General features: G+C 33.2%; 1 protein-coding gene across 1 annotated transcript in view; it reads left to right on the top strand.

Moving 5' to 3' along the window:
* Window positions 1-14,493, top strand: part of LOC137931545 (serine-rich adhesin for platelets) — a 91,997-nt gene that overhangs the window by 37,965 nt on the left and 39,539 nt on the right. The window contains exons 4-10 of the mRNA XM_068774971.1: window positions 5,269-5,371; window positions 7,141-7,262; window positions 7,831-7,994; window positions 9,266-9,442; window positions 12,378-12,426; window positions 13,072-13,242; window positions 14,007-14,302. Coding sequence (XP_068631072.1) covers window positions 5,269-5,371; window positions 7,141-7,262; window positions 7,831-7,994; window positions 9,266-9,442; window positions 12,378-12,426; window positions 13,072-13,242; window positions 14,007-14,302 — 1,082 coding nt within the window. The remainder of the gene's footprint in view (window positions 1-5,268; window positions 5,372-7,140; window positions 7,263-7,830; window positions 7,995-9,265; window positions 9,443-12,377; window positions 12,427-13,071; window positions 13,243-14,006; window positions 14,303-14,493) is intronic.

Raw genomic sequence — 14,493 nt, 5'->3', positions numbered from 1 at the left:
GCATAGGCCTCCCTCAAAGATATCTATGATGGGCATACCACAATCACCATACTTGGCAGGATATATCTTGGTTTGCGATCGCGGTGCGGTATTACGATTCGCAAAAGACGCTGCTGCCTATCCTTTGAAAACTTGTTTGTGAACACCTGCAATCATATATAATTAATGCACAAATTGGGACTATAACACATATTTCTTCTGAAGTTGTAACAAATAAAGTTTGTAATGGTATTTAAACCACATTTCATTGTCTTTTTCATTCTCCTTAACGCTTATTAAAAGTTTTAAAAAGGTAGCTTGCAGCGTTATCATAATTGTTTTAAAATTCACATTGTTTTAAATTGTCCCTTCGAGTGAAAGTATCAAACTCCCCTTACTTAAAATTCCATTTGACTTGTAGACCCCCTGTTGGGGGCTTCAATATGCACCTGCTAGGGTGTGTGATGCACGCCATTTAGAGGGGACGCCCTTTTGCGCAATGCGGTGACTTTAGTTTCACCGTAGTCTAGAGTTTTAAATAGCCACTCGCTTTTTATTTTCATAAAACTATTATTAATAGTGTATTCTATTTTTATTCTTAATTTAAAACTTAAATAAATACATTTATTTCAACAACACGTGGGTAGACAATAGAATTTTTTATATATTATACAAAGACATCCATATTTATTTGGATAACCATTAAATAATTATAATTATATTCGAACAACTAGATTAACCACTTCTCCGTTCTTATCTCTACATTTATATATGCGTAAATAAATATTTATGCTTTTATAAATATAATAATTAATAACTTCGAATGATACGTTAATCGAACATCATCGTAGTAAATATAATTTTATAAATTGTATTTACGACTGTATTTTCTTTCATTAAACTTGATCTGATATTTGTGATATTTTGCGTAAAAGCCGTAAGGCTGCGTTATTGAGCATTGCGTGACATTAATCCCTCTGATGCGAACACAAGCAATGGCTCGCATACCGTGCGCGATATATAATACCGAAACTAACTTATAGCAGTGTTCCTGTAAAACGTAATGGCTTCCCTTTTTATACCTACAAAACAAACTCGAGTTTGTTTATTTCTACTCATTTTGACAAAATACTAATTTTAAAGCAACAATTTGGAATAAATCTATAAGATTTCGTCTAAGCTGCTCAATTCGTTAATAACAATTCGAGTATATATTTTGCATAGACCATTATTAATCACAAATTTATTAACATTTATAGCGTTACATTTCTTTTTTTGTTTAAATACATTTATTACCGTAAATTAATTCATAAGAATTTTTCACTAACGAAGTGAACTAATTTTATCAAGAGTTTGCCTCTTAAAAAAACCTAAGTAGTAATTAAAAATCAAAATCAAGTTATATTATCAAAAAAAAAGTTATAATATCATTAACACCATTATTTTATTTATAGAACGCCCACTGCTGGACATAGACCTTCCTGATAGATCTATAACGGGATCGGCTAGAAGCGGCCTGTATGTAGCGTCTTTCGGCGATTTTATTGAGGTTGTCTGGTCACCTTGTGGTTGTTACTACCCTGCGCTAGCCTCAAGGCCCCAGCGACAAAACGTCTTCGGCGCTATGAATCCTGCCTAATGCCGCTTCGACTTCCCAATCTAGTCGGATGTGTTGATTACTTAGGTCACTTAGATACTCTTCTAATTATCATTAGCGTAATTCAATAAATTATATTCTTTGTTACATTATCTTCACGAGCACCATCATGGTAATCGTTGTAGCCTTTGTCACAATTACTCGCTATCTTTCCTCTCCAATGTACTCCGTACACATATGAAGATTGTAACGTTGCAAGTTAACGTCCCATAAATCTTAGTTAAAATTTTAACCAAAAAAAAATAAAAACACGAGAAACGTCTCATAAATCGCAATACAGCAAAAAATTGTTCAACCCTTAGCGGGTAACGGTACATCTCAAGTGGCGTGGGGTCGAGGGAGCGTGCTATTGGTTCAGCGGATCTTTGTTTTTATAACAAAAATTCCTATGCGCCCGCGCACCAGCGACAGCAGTTCACATTTGCCAGGCAGAAGGATCCTGGCCTCGATCGCGTTCACTAGCTAGGTGTCGTCTCACGCACCGACGCACGCTCTTTGTGTCGGTTGCGTACACCAGCTACGTGGCGTCTCACGCGCCGGGGCCAAATAGAATTTACGTTATAAATTCACGTCTTGGTCCTATTCATTCTCTGGGCATCATTTAGTTCACGCCACAACCTTTACATCGCCTCGCACCCCAAAGGGGTGCAAGTTTTATACTGCAAGTTTTACACTGCGAGTTTTACACTGCGAGTTTTACACTGCGAGTTTTCCACTTAAATATACCTACTATTTGAGGTTGAATTCATATCACCTTTCACCGGAACCATCACATCCTGTGAACTACCGGCGCTCCCTGCTCTCGACTTGCTGCCGCCTGACCAGTCCTGGAAGATCGTGCGGCTGGCTACCACCACCATCAGGGGAGTACCGAGCTGCAGTGCAAAATTAGACCAAGCCTTCTGCCCACTACCCTTAATTAATTAAATATATACATACTTTTCTTCTAGTGCCTTTTTGTTGCCAACAACCACTACCCATTTTTATTAAATATATATAAATATATATATATTCTTCTCCAGTTACCCTTTCATTTTAAATTATTTCCTAATAACGGCACAAGATACAGAGGCAATTCCGTGAGATTCTCTAAACCGATCCATCTATCACAATGCTAGGTAACCTTAGGATCTAGAGCCCAATCACACTACTCTGAACGATTTCTTGCTAAATTGCTTTAAAATTACAAAAGTAAACAAATGTCAATCCACGTCGTTTATCTTGATTTCATGGTTTGACACTTACGCGTATTATTTAAACACGTTTATGTAAAAAATATATTATAATATAAGTATATATTATTAAATATTCTTATATGTAACAACTTAAAAAAACATTAATTTACAAGAACCTCAACAGCAAAACCTTAAAAAAACTGAGATAATAATTATAAGTTCAAAACTATAATATCACATTTAAAAACAAGTAAATTAACTGGTCCAATAGCTCTTGTTCCTTTAATTTTCATTTCCGACCGTAGATTTCTAATAGGACTGGTTGGAAGCCGCCTGCAACCAGCTTTTTCCGTTGACCTTATCAAGGTCGTCTGTTTATAATAGGTCTAAGTTTAATGTCATCGTTTGGACAACATGGTCATTTGTCCAGCATTGAGCCTACATTCTTCTCCACCATTTCCAATAAATCAATGCTCTTTCGTTCTCTATCCGTTACGGTCGCCTCTCCGCGCCGAATAGCATCACTGGAAACACAAATGATCACACATCGAATCTTTGTTATTTACTTAATGTTATAATTTCTTCATATTTTAAATCATTTGTCTATTTTAGATATAATTCAATATTAATTTTAATAACTTTAATCTGTCTCATTAAGCCAAAAAGATTGTTGCAGTACTTTAATCATTTTTATACAGAAACTCTCAGATTAAGCTTATAGAAGTACTTTAGCTGCTTATAGAAGTAGTACAAAGAGAAGGCAAGATCTTAAATTTTTTTGAATACCATGTGATTTACAAGTAAATCACTAATAAATGTAGTATTCAATTGTTTGCTTTTAAAAAAAGAATGTTACAATGCCATAACCTTACATTGGCTTCAATTATGTAAATTATAATTTGTTACTGATGTTTGTAACATTGTCGTACATGTGATATCTAAAGATAGACGCCATAACCGATGTCTGTAAGTGTATTGAGAAAATAATAAGACTTCTTTCGATGCTGTTTTTATGGCTTCTGACCCTGTAGAAAATCTCCTAATCTGTTGATTCTTTACAATGAATAAACATAAAAAAGTCGAACTATTACAATTCTAATCTCAAACACACTATTGACATATCAGTAAAATAATGTATAGAAAAAGAAATTTTCTAATAAATAATAAAATTTAACAAAGAGTTTGATTTACAAGAAAGTTAGTGCTTCAATTTTATAGCGCTTGCAACTCGACAGCAACGCCTTAATTAAACTAGAAGAGTAATCACAAGTTAAGATTATGATTTTAATATAACAAAACGTGTAGAAACAGACATCGCAGACGGGCGGTCTATTAATGAGCCCAAAAGCATATATTTAAATCATCACTTGCCCCGTAGGACACTGCTGACCAACATATAATGCCCATAGAATTCCAATAAGAACGGTTGAAAGCAGCCTTCAACCAGACTCATTCGACAGCCTTAACTAGGTCGCCTGTCAATATCATATCTAAAGTTAATCTCACTACCATTGGGTAAATTTGGACTGCCTATTTTGCCTCTATGATTTTTCGTCAAAACACCTTTGCCTGACATTAATAATATTAAAGATAAGACTAAAACCCAACTAACCTTTTTTCGCGTAATTCTCTTTTTATATTTCCTGGTTAATCAAGTTTTGTAGTTGAATCATCATGCTAAAGAACGAATCAATTTAAAACAAGCAATTCAAAGACGATAACCGAAGCTGCATTAGATTTGCATATTGTATAATATAAACTGGTTTTGAACGGAAATTCAAATGGTTGAATGCTCTGATATTTCGGTTGTACCGTATGTAAATTGATGATAATGGTGTATTTACTTGAATTGACCTTGCCATGAATTTACAAACAATTTATTTTTATCATTCACATAGAGTTTTATTGTTTATAGTAATCTTAAAATCTAATGGTATTACAGCAAATACAATTTATGACGAGATTATATTAAAATTCTCTTTGAACTTAAAACATTACTCGTCACTGATTATAACTTGAATATATATGTTTGTTTTATGAATACACTATGATTAGTTAGTGTAAATCTATAAAGGGGAGAATATATAGCTCATTTGCCGGCAAAAATCCTTAAAGTTGTGATGGGAAGGTAGGTGTAAGTATAACACCTACCTTCCCATCACTGTATAATGATATCTAAGAAATATGTTACTTTATTTTATTTTCCTAATGGAATCCTACAGGTCAATAACCGCCGGCAGCACAAATAGTATACCATAATTAATTTTGATATATAATAATCCGATAAATTTGACAAAGCAAATTGAAAACGCTATTACTTACTATATTATTATTACGTTATTTATTATTTCTGAAACCATTTATTAGGGTGTACCGTATATTAATTGACTGCAAATAAGCTACATATCCACCCCTTTTAAATCTTTAACCATCTATATCGAAAGTTTCGTTGTTCAGGTTCGACAGAGGATTTACGTCCCGAAGAAGTGTTATCTGGACGCTCCACGCCTCTCGCTCGACCACGAAAAGAAACTGCTGGTCAGCCTCTTAGAACCAACAGGTACATTTTATTTTAATATATGCTTCATCCAAACGGAGTTTTTAATTTCCATCGACACTTACTCATGACGGCTGATATCTATACGTTCCCTACTCCTACTCTTTACGTGACTTGGTGGCCGTTTCGTAATTTCACTGAATCTAAATAAAATGTGAGAAGGAAATTATATATGTATTTTGACACTACTATTAATTAATAAAACAACTTTCTAATTAGGGTCGAAATTAGTGTTTGGCACTGGCAAAGTGTGCGAAAGAAGTTGATCGGAAGAATAGTTTTGAAAAGATCAACAAACCATTAGGAGAACCCACTTGTCTCTCATAGTTTTATGAAAGTATATCACACGGTTATAAATTTAAACTTCGTTGTTGCCACTTAATGTCAACCTTCGATATGATTTAAATATAGCTTACTCTGTATTATAAAGTATTTATTAATATCGTAATTTTAATGGCAAAAAACGCTAGACAACCATCTACATATGATGTATACACCACCTAAACTTAGACCATTAAAAAGTCAACTTTTAAAGCATAGACATGTAACTGCTTCAACGTAACCAACTTACAAAATAATCAGTGTCCGAAATGAATTTTAATCTGAATAAATTATCGTCAAATAGAAAGTTCTTAGACACTTTTATTCGCTTAACTTTGTATGTGGTTTAAATCCTGATTTTGTTACGTAAAAGGAAATATCAACATTCTGCAGCTAGTGAGATTTTTTTTTTTGTTACAACCAGCATATTATGTAATAAATATTGATATGTACGGATGAAATTTTTTAGAAGGAAAATAAGATATTTCAATAAAGTTTAAAACAGCATCCATCGTCCATCCAGCCAGTTAAATATATGTATATTTTTAATAAACAATGAAAATGAAATCAATGAATATCTCTCTATGATTAAATATTAGTATAAAAGATCAAATTTGCTTAGTACTTTTACGTAACTATATTCCTCTAAAATTTATTAATCTTTTCTAGTTCACGGACCCTTCCGCTCCGTGAACTCAGTACCGACGAAGCTGTAAAAGCCTTAGGGCTAACAACACTAAGATCATCGGAGAAAAAGCAAAAAGCTTTAATCGTTCTATGTTCTGTAAATTAAAAATAGAATAAAACCACTTAATGTTTACGGTTCTCCAGCAATAGAATTAAAAAAGAACATTGTTAATGAACAAGGACAGGTTATAGCCAAGATAGCTTTTTTTAGACAATTATCTTTTTTAGACAAGATTTAATGTTGAAAATCTGTCAAAATATGTTGAAAAGTCTATTAAGTAATCTATTGATTTGATAAAGAAACTGTTCCATACCGACACAATTGTTTTTAAAAGATATTCATATTAAAACAGTAGCTTATAATACTTGTAAAAGTTACTTCTTAGCCGTATTAAATGATATTTACTGAAATATTAGATACCTTTGTAACATTCAAATATAAATTATAAAGTTTACTTTTGATTTTTATTCCACACTAAGTATAAAAGAAAAATTGCATTTAAATTTTACCAGGCGCAAAGCTTATATTTAACTTTGTAAATGTATTTGGAAATTAAATGTACAATTTTATGTTAATTGAAAATGCAATAATTAAATGTGTTTAAATTTTTTTTTGTTATTGGTTTTTCCAGTAGGATATATTTTTTCTTTACTATTTGCTATGATTGTCTATAGAAAACGTTCAGAAGGATATACGGCTTAATATTATTTTATTATTAAAAATACTTTAGGGAATGTTAAATGTTAATTGTTTGATTTGCTAGGTTCGGTTTCAGGCAGCCGCACAGTAAGACAGCTAAGGTGGCCGACGTGAGTGTGGCAGCAGAGTCTGCTTTCAACGCACCACTTAAGGATAAGGAAACTGCCATGAACAATAATGCTTTAGGTAATAGAAGAACCTCAATAAAGACCGAAATGTATTAAAAAATGTTCTTTAAAGCCGGTCATTATTACATTACTGCTATATAACTAAAATTGACCAAAACATACATATACCTAAACTACCTAATTTAAAATCAAAGTTGTTTTGAAACTATGTATTCCCCATTAAACTTTGACTTCTAATAAATTTAATTTTGACGTTCATTCACAAAGGTTATCTTCAATCTAAATCTTCATTTACTCCCAGTAAATTTTCTGCTTCATAACACAAAACATTTATACTTTACAACTTAATTCTTAATTCAAATAATGTTGAGAAAAAACTTCCCGGTCCCTTCATCAAAAGTTTGATATCTATCAAATTTAACACTGTCATTCATTTACAAAAACTTTTCCGGTCTGAAACTAAAAAAAACTTTGTATGTATTGTAAAATATATAACTTTACAGCTAACAAAATGTTGGAAGGATTGAATAGTGCAATTGCGGTCTTAAAGTATAATCACAAATCACAGCATACATAATATTTTTGCTAATTATGACGATGAATAATAAGAGAGCTAAATGTTCCAGATAAAAAGAGTACAAATTCGTCTTATAACAATCAGTTGCCACTTGTGGCAACGCAGATATCGACGACGGGCGTGACGACGGTCATCGGTGCAGGTGGCCTACCAAAACCTGTTACTAAACAGACCGTCATACTAACTTACCAGACTCAACAATACCCAACGCAGGTGAGAGTACAACATATCCTATTCATAAAGGGAATTAAAACTTAATTTCATTTTTGAGATTTTAGATAGGACTTATTTACAATAATTAAGTTAGAAGCCTCTACTGGGGAATAAGCTAGAGTCTTTATAAGAACCTCAACATATTTGAACTTTAATGACCCATAGCACTTACTTTGGGCAGAAGTTTTAAAGAATAACTGGGCCGAAAGGCACGTCTTAGAAAACCAGTTTGGATGGCCATCCGAAAAGCGTTATGCATTCTAATCCGGGGGTGCCAGAGAAGTTGGAGCCACGGCTTGTTTGTTAATATCATTGGATCATCAGGAACAGAACCTCACTATCACTTTCTATAGGTATTGACAGATGCACTCCATATATACACGGTATATCAGTTTTTATTACCATAACATTTTGTTAAATTAACTCTCTAAATTGAGTTTACATAAAAACAACTCATTCGTTCGTCCGATCGGCAAAAAACGTGATCAACCGCTTAATAACAAGATTTGGCATCCGTAGTTTAATTAAAGATTCGAAACGTTAATCGAATTTGTCGCCGGAAACATGGACTGCGTTGCAATGTGTAAATTATGAGTCGCATTACGTAATTCTCGCCTTATGAACTTCTCATAAATCTTTTTACCTGTTCTTATATAGAAGAATTGTGGTATTGTCTTTGTTAGTTCCGAGTTTGGGTGCCATTACGACGTCATTGACTAAATATCCAAAGGTCGAAGCCCAAAATGAGCCGCCAATATTAACTTAAAATAATAATAAAAAATATGAACCCGTATCGTTTTTTTACTCGTATTATGCTTGCGTATGATGTAAAAAACAATTATGCAATTTTTTAATAATTTCTCGTCGAAAGTGACAGTGAGCGGGGCGGGGCACATCGCTTGAGCAATCTACGGCCTCTAGGGTCGAAAAGTTCTTGAGTGGCAACTTCGTGCATGTAGACGAAGCGTGCGTAGGCCTCCTACTGGGTGGATCCGCACATATTCAAGGTCGCGAGCAGTTTTGGATGCGGGCAGCGCAAAATCGGTTATCGTAACAACTTTTAGGGGAGGCATATTTTTGCAGAGAGTGTCTATCGGCTGACATGAAGAGGATGAACTTAATGATTATTTTTAAAACATTCGAATTGTCATTTACAACGTGTATTCATTACCACAATTGATTGCAAAGATGATTAGTAAAACTGTCTTCTCTACTAATCTTTTTTTAAACAAAAATAAACATATGTTAAGAATCTAAAATTGTATAATAAGGATGGTCGTCCAAAACCGGCGCCAAGAAGTGAGCATAGCAATGCACGCGCTGCGTCTGCAAGCCGACTCCCAGGCGGAGAGCAGAAACCCCCTGGGAAGTACACCTTCCAAACAAATCAACTACCTCGACCTCAATATCCAGCCGTGAAGAACATCGATTCCAAAACCGCTAAACAGGTTAGTAAACACAAATAAAAAATAAGTTAAACCCGCATCGATGTTCGTATTAATTACGTCTTTATTATACAGATTGATCGGTTACTGTTTGAATTGCGTAAATGTATAGTTTTTCTGTCAGCTAAAATCTTTAAAGCTTTTGCACTTGTTTCCAATCATCCTCTATAAAGTGATCACTTTGGAGTATGTTACGTTATTTTATTTTTTTATTGTAATGCGAGTTGCGCAAAAGTTCAGGCAGTATAAGGTCTGAATGGACCGATAGTGAACAATGATTAATTTTAATGTTTAATTATTATTACGCCATTTATTATTTTCGAACCTATTCATTATGGATATCATATTATATATATTCAATTAACCGGCATGCTTATAAGTGTTATGGATAGTAAGAAACTACCCGAGCACGTATTTATTCCTTCTGCGATGCCAAAAAAATGACAGCCAGATCGATAAGGCGTATAATAGTATATACGTGTAGATAATATTTACGAATCATGACTTTGACGAAATCGGCATTCGCATTTGAATTCTTACGCGCAATAATAATTTAACTCCTAAGAGTATTGATGGTTGTAGTGGCCAGTAATACAAAACATTTTCACTTTTATTTCAACTATAATAACTTCATTTTAAATTATTAATAACAAAGTCTCGCAGGCAAATTAAGTAGTCTAGAAAGTGTAACGTCCTTAGAATAATTATTCAAATTAACTTTACTTTCAAGTTATATTACAATATAACAAAATTATAAAAGTTTTTTTTAACGAGACTAATCTGACTTTTTTGCCAAAGTAAACGACACGACCTGTAGTCCATCATAATAAGGGGTTACCCATCTTGCACCACTCACTTTACAGTCACCATCCTAAGAAAGATGTTTTTTTTAATTCTTATATAATACTTACTACATATATTACTGCAAAAGTATCTACTACCAGATAGTATCTCGTTAAGAATGCTAAATAAATTCATACAATGAAAGTTTTTTGTTTCTGAAAAATTATTCATTGCGAAATTAGTTAAAAAAGTTAGAGTCACTCGCCGGCAAAATTTAATGGCTAGCTACTAATTATCAGGTATTATACAACTGATGACGTGAATAAACTAGGTACATAATAATTTTTCGAAATGGCTAAATCTATTTAAAAACTAAAATACTTAGTTTTAACTAAGTACTTATAAAAAAGACCTTGATAATGAAGTGCTCGCCTCCAGGCTATTGTAATGTAAGTTAAAAATTTAATTTTATGTTATTAATAAAAATAAATAGTCCGGCTGATTTTCATTGGTCTGTTTTTCTCGGGTTTAAGGCAAAAATATTATGTATTTATTTATACATATTTAGTGCGACCTGCCAAGGAATAAAACAACTTACCGGCGTCGTGTCCAGGAAGCTATAACTTAAAAATCTTCAAGTCATGAGTATGTATCATTTAGGCAAGCATAGTAGACCTCGCCATTGATTACCATCAGGCGAAAAAGAAATAATTTTTTTTTTGCCTATAAACAATAAAAAGAATTGCGATTAGGTAGAGTACACTTATTAAAATAAGTAATCGATATATGTTTGTGCAAAAAATGTTTTTAAGTTAAAAAAATTGAGAAATTTATGTTCCTTTTTACGTAACTTGCAGAATAGAATGTAGAAATTAAATTTACATTAGTTAACTTTTTTATTTTGATGTACCAAACACGCATAAATTACTTAAATTTTCAAACATTCCTTTGAAAGTCGCTGGTGAACAACATCGAAAAAAACACTTCTCATTCAGTTCTACTGCTAATGGCTTTGAAAAAAACTCTTCTACGTCACACTTTGTTTTTTTAATAGGAAAAACGACCATATGTTACAGAACATAGAAGTCTTTTTGTGTTTGCACAACAAAGTGGGTCATAAGTTATCTATTTCAGTGCTATAGATTTTGTAACTGGAAACAGTTCGCTGAAAATATACTGCAAGCGTACTGCACTGGTCGGACGAAAATAAATGATGCAAGCAAACAAAGATATTATTTTGCAAAAAAGATCATGTATGTTATTAACATCCAATATATTTAAAAAATACTCTGAGCTACCTAATTTATTCGAATATACTTATAAAAGATATGTTAATGATTTGTGTTTAAATGTTTAAATAGAGATTATTTTTAACGACGTTTCACTTTATAAGAATCATAGTTCTTGTATTAAAAATTGTGCACCATTTTTAATGATTTTTTAAATTTCGTTTCGTTATTTCTTTAATTAAACATAATTATTCAAATATTTAACGTTCGGAGTTTCTATTATGAAAATTATTTGTTAATGACGATAGGTAAGCTGAAAATAAAATTTAGTACATGCTTTGGTTTTGTTGAATATTCACTTTGTAATTCTTTTCTTATCACATCAAATTTATTACATAGCATTATAAGCAATATCTTCACAGGTATTTATTGATGTTATAATGAAGTATACTTGAATCGTTTAACTCAGTTACAGATTATAATTTTTATAAGACTAACAAACAGTTAACCAACACGCAGAAAGAGATTGTGAGCAGTCGTGTAAAACCATGCATAACGTTTTGAAATAAAATGGCCTAATAAGAATTATTCACCGCGTTTTACTCATTCGCCCACAGAGAAACATAACAATAGCCGCGTAGTAAATTTACGCATTTAATTCGAATCCATTTATTTAAAGTAAGTAATATCTTAAGATTAATCTCGCGTAGTGAAGACCATTTAGAGCATGCGTATTATTTATAACTCGTTAACTACGTTTTTGTAGTAAGGGACATTTAGTTATCGGTGTTCAACCTATCTGGATAGATTTTGTTATGACGACTGTCGAGTAATAAAATGGTCAATATGAGTAATTAAAAGTATTGTGTGTAAAGTGAAAACTATGCATAAAAAAAATATTTACGTGATATTTTTACAATTTTCAGGTGGTTAATAATACTAGGAAGGCCGGTGCAGCAGACGGATGGAGAGAAGGTAATTATTTTCAATGTTATTGTATTAAAAATTATGAAAAATCTTAATGCGATTTATCAGCTGAATTATATTTTTTTAACTAGGAGTTTCCCGGATTGTATTTTTTCATTTATTAAACGGATGCGTTATTGAGTTTTTGAGGAAAAATATATAAATATAAATCATATTTTTTGTGTGTTGTGTGACCACAGATCCATTTATATCCATTAAAATTAAAACAACATTTGTCTTCTTTCCTTTATTGAAATCTTATTGTTATGTTTGTAAGTAATATTAAACTTCTGTTCTTTTATAACCAACTTATTTCTTCCTTTTTTCAAATCGAAAGCTTTGGAATTTTTGTGTAGATGATTCATAATAAGTTCGTTTAAACTAATAATAAAATAAAACAATAAAGAAAAAAAAATTGAGTTTCTAGCTAGCGCTTCTCCGCAAATCAGTATCTGGGGTCAGAGATCTCGAACCTTTCCTATTAAATAGATTGTTATTTTAAGTTAAAAAACAAAGTTAATTTTGGAAAATCATTTATAAGTTAAATACAGAAAGCTCAGGTTAATTACGATCAATACTTGCATACAAACATTCCATAGATATAATGTACGTTATAAAGGATTCAGAAAAATTGTGGTTTAACATGCTCGGTAGGGGCAGGCTCAGCTGTGTCGAGTGACTCAGGGGTGTGGACGGGGGGTGAGAGCGGCGTGGGGGAGGGGTCCCCGCTGTCCCGCCGGCGCCCGCGCAACCTGGAGATGGTGATGCGCGGGACACACAACTTCCACCTCCGGGAGCTTCAGGTCGCCGACCTCGACATCATGGGTATGTTTATACCATGTGTATAACGTCATGCTCAATCCAGTGAAATAGTAATCGGCCCGATCTGAGAGTCTTCTGCGAACTTTCGAGCTTACCTACAATTCTTAGGATAGGCGTTTTCAGCACCCTACCGCCTGGAACCCGTGGAATTTGACAAAAAATAATTATTCATCTATCTAATTAAAAAAAAATTATAAAATCTGTAATCAGTTATTTGCAGCTATAAATTAAAATTTTCATTAGAATTACAAATGACTATCAGGAATAACATATTGATATGAGCCACATTTACAAAAGACGATTTGTAAATAAACCTTAACTGTACTAATAAAATAAATTTTTAATCCAGGAGCCTTGAATAAAGAAATCCAAAGACCGAAATATGTTCTCGACGCAAAAACAATAACGCTAAGTTATAAAACAATTAGCTGTCGTTCGAGAACAAGCCACATGGGAGCCTAATCCGAATTCTATTAAATAGAAGCATTGCTGGAGTTTCTTAAGCCACCTCTCCTCCCTGGGCCAGCCCTTTCCGAAGTGGTATTAGTATTAACCAGGCAATAACAACTGATCAAATCGATGTTAGGCCATTTTAACGATTTCAGAGCTTGGTGGCGTCTCGATCCAGTAATATAATAGAGAGAGGAGAGAGTATCGACTCGAACTGAGGAAGCCATATACTCGTGGCCACTTCAAACTCGCGAATATTGCAAAAACTATTCGAGCAACAGTATTGATGTACTCTAAAAAATTTACACTTGTTATAGACGAAGCCGTTGTCACTGGCCATGCGGTAATACCATTACCGAAGCTACCTAGTTCATTCGAAGGCGATTACACACCAGAGTACGAAGTCACCCCAGCACCTACCTACACACCACCATCGCCCATTCTACCGAAGCCAGATCCAATCCCCGAAACACAAAAACAAAGCTCTCCGATGTCCACACTAGAACGCTACAGAACAAGGAACAGGCCTTCGAGGATTCAGACCAGCGTTGAGTACAAGGACGAGGAGAAATTCGTAATGGACAGAGCACAACCTGAAAAGTTTAACAAACAGGTTAGTGAAATCAAACCCCTTAATGTATGTTTAATGTATGTTTATACGTTTAAAACTTTACATGTGTGCGTCATATAGTACCAATCTAGAAACATGAAAGATTTGACGACCATAAAGTTTTTATTGTATTTATGATGAGTAATTGTCATATTTCTTGCAATTAAATTTATTTATATTACACGATGCGTATG

Source organism: Battus philenor, unplaced genomic scaffold (assembly GCF_028537555.1).
Source record: "Battus philenor isolate CCGP_79_NKW_IND1 unplaced genomic scaffold, ilBatPhil1.0.hap1 SCAF_8, whole genome shotgun sequence".
In the NCBI taxonomy this organism is placed as follows: domain Eukaryota; kingdom Metazoa; phylum Arthropoda; class Insecta; order Lepidoptera; family Papilionidae; genus Battus; species Battus philenor.
The sequence above is the reverse complement of the archived record's forward strand: the minus strand, read 5'-3'. Positions and strand labels throughout refer to the sequence as shown.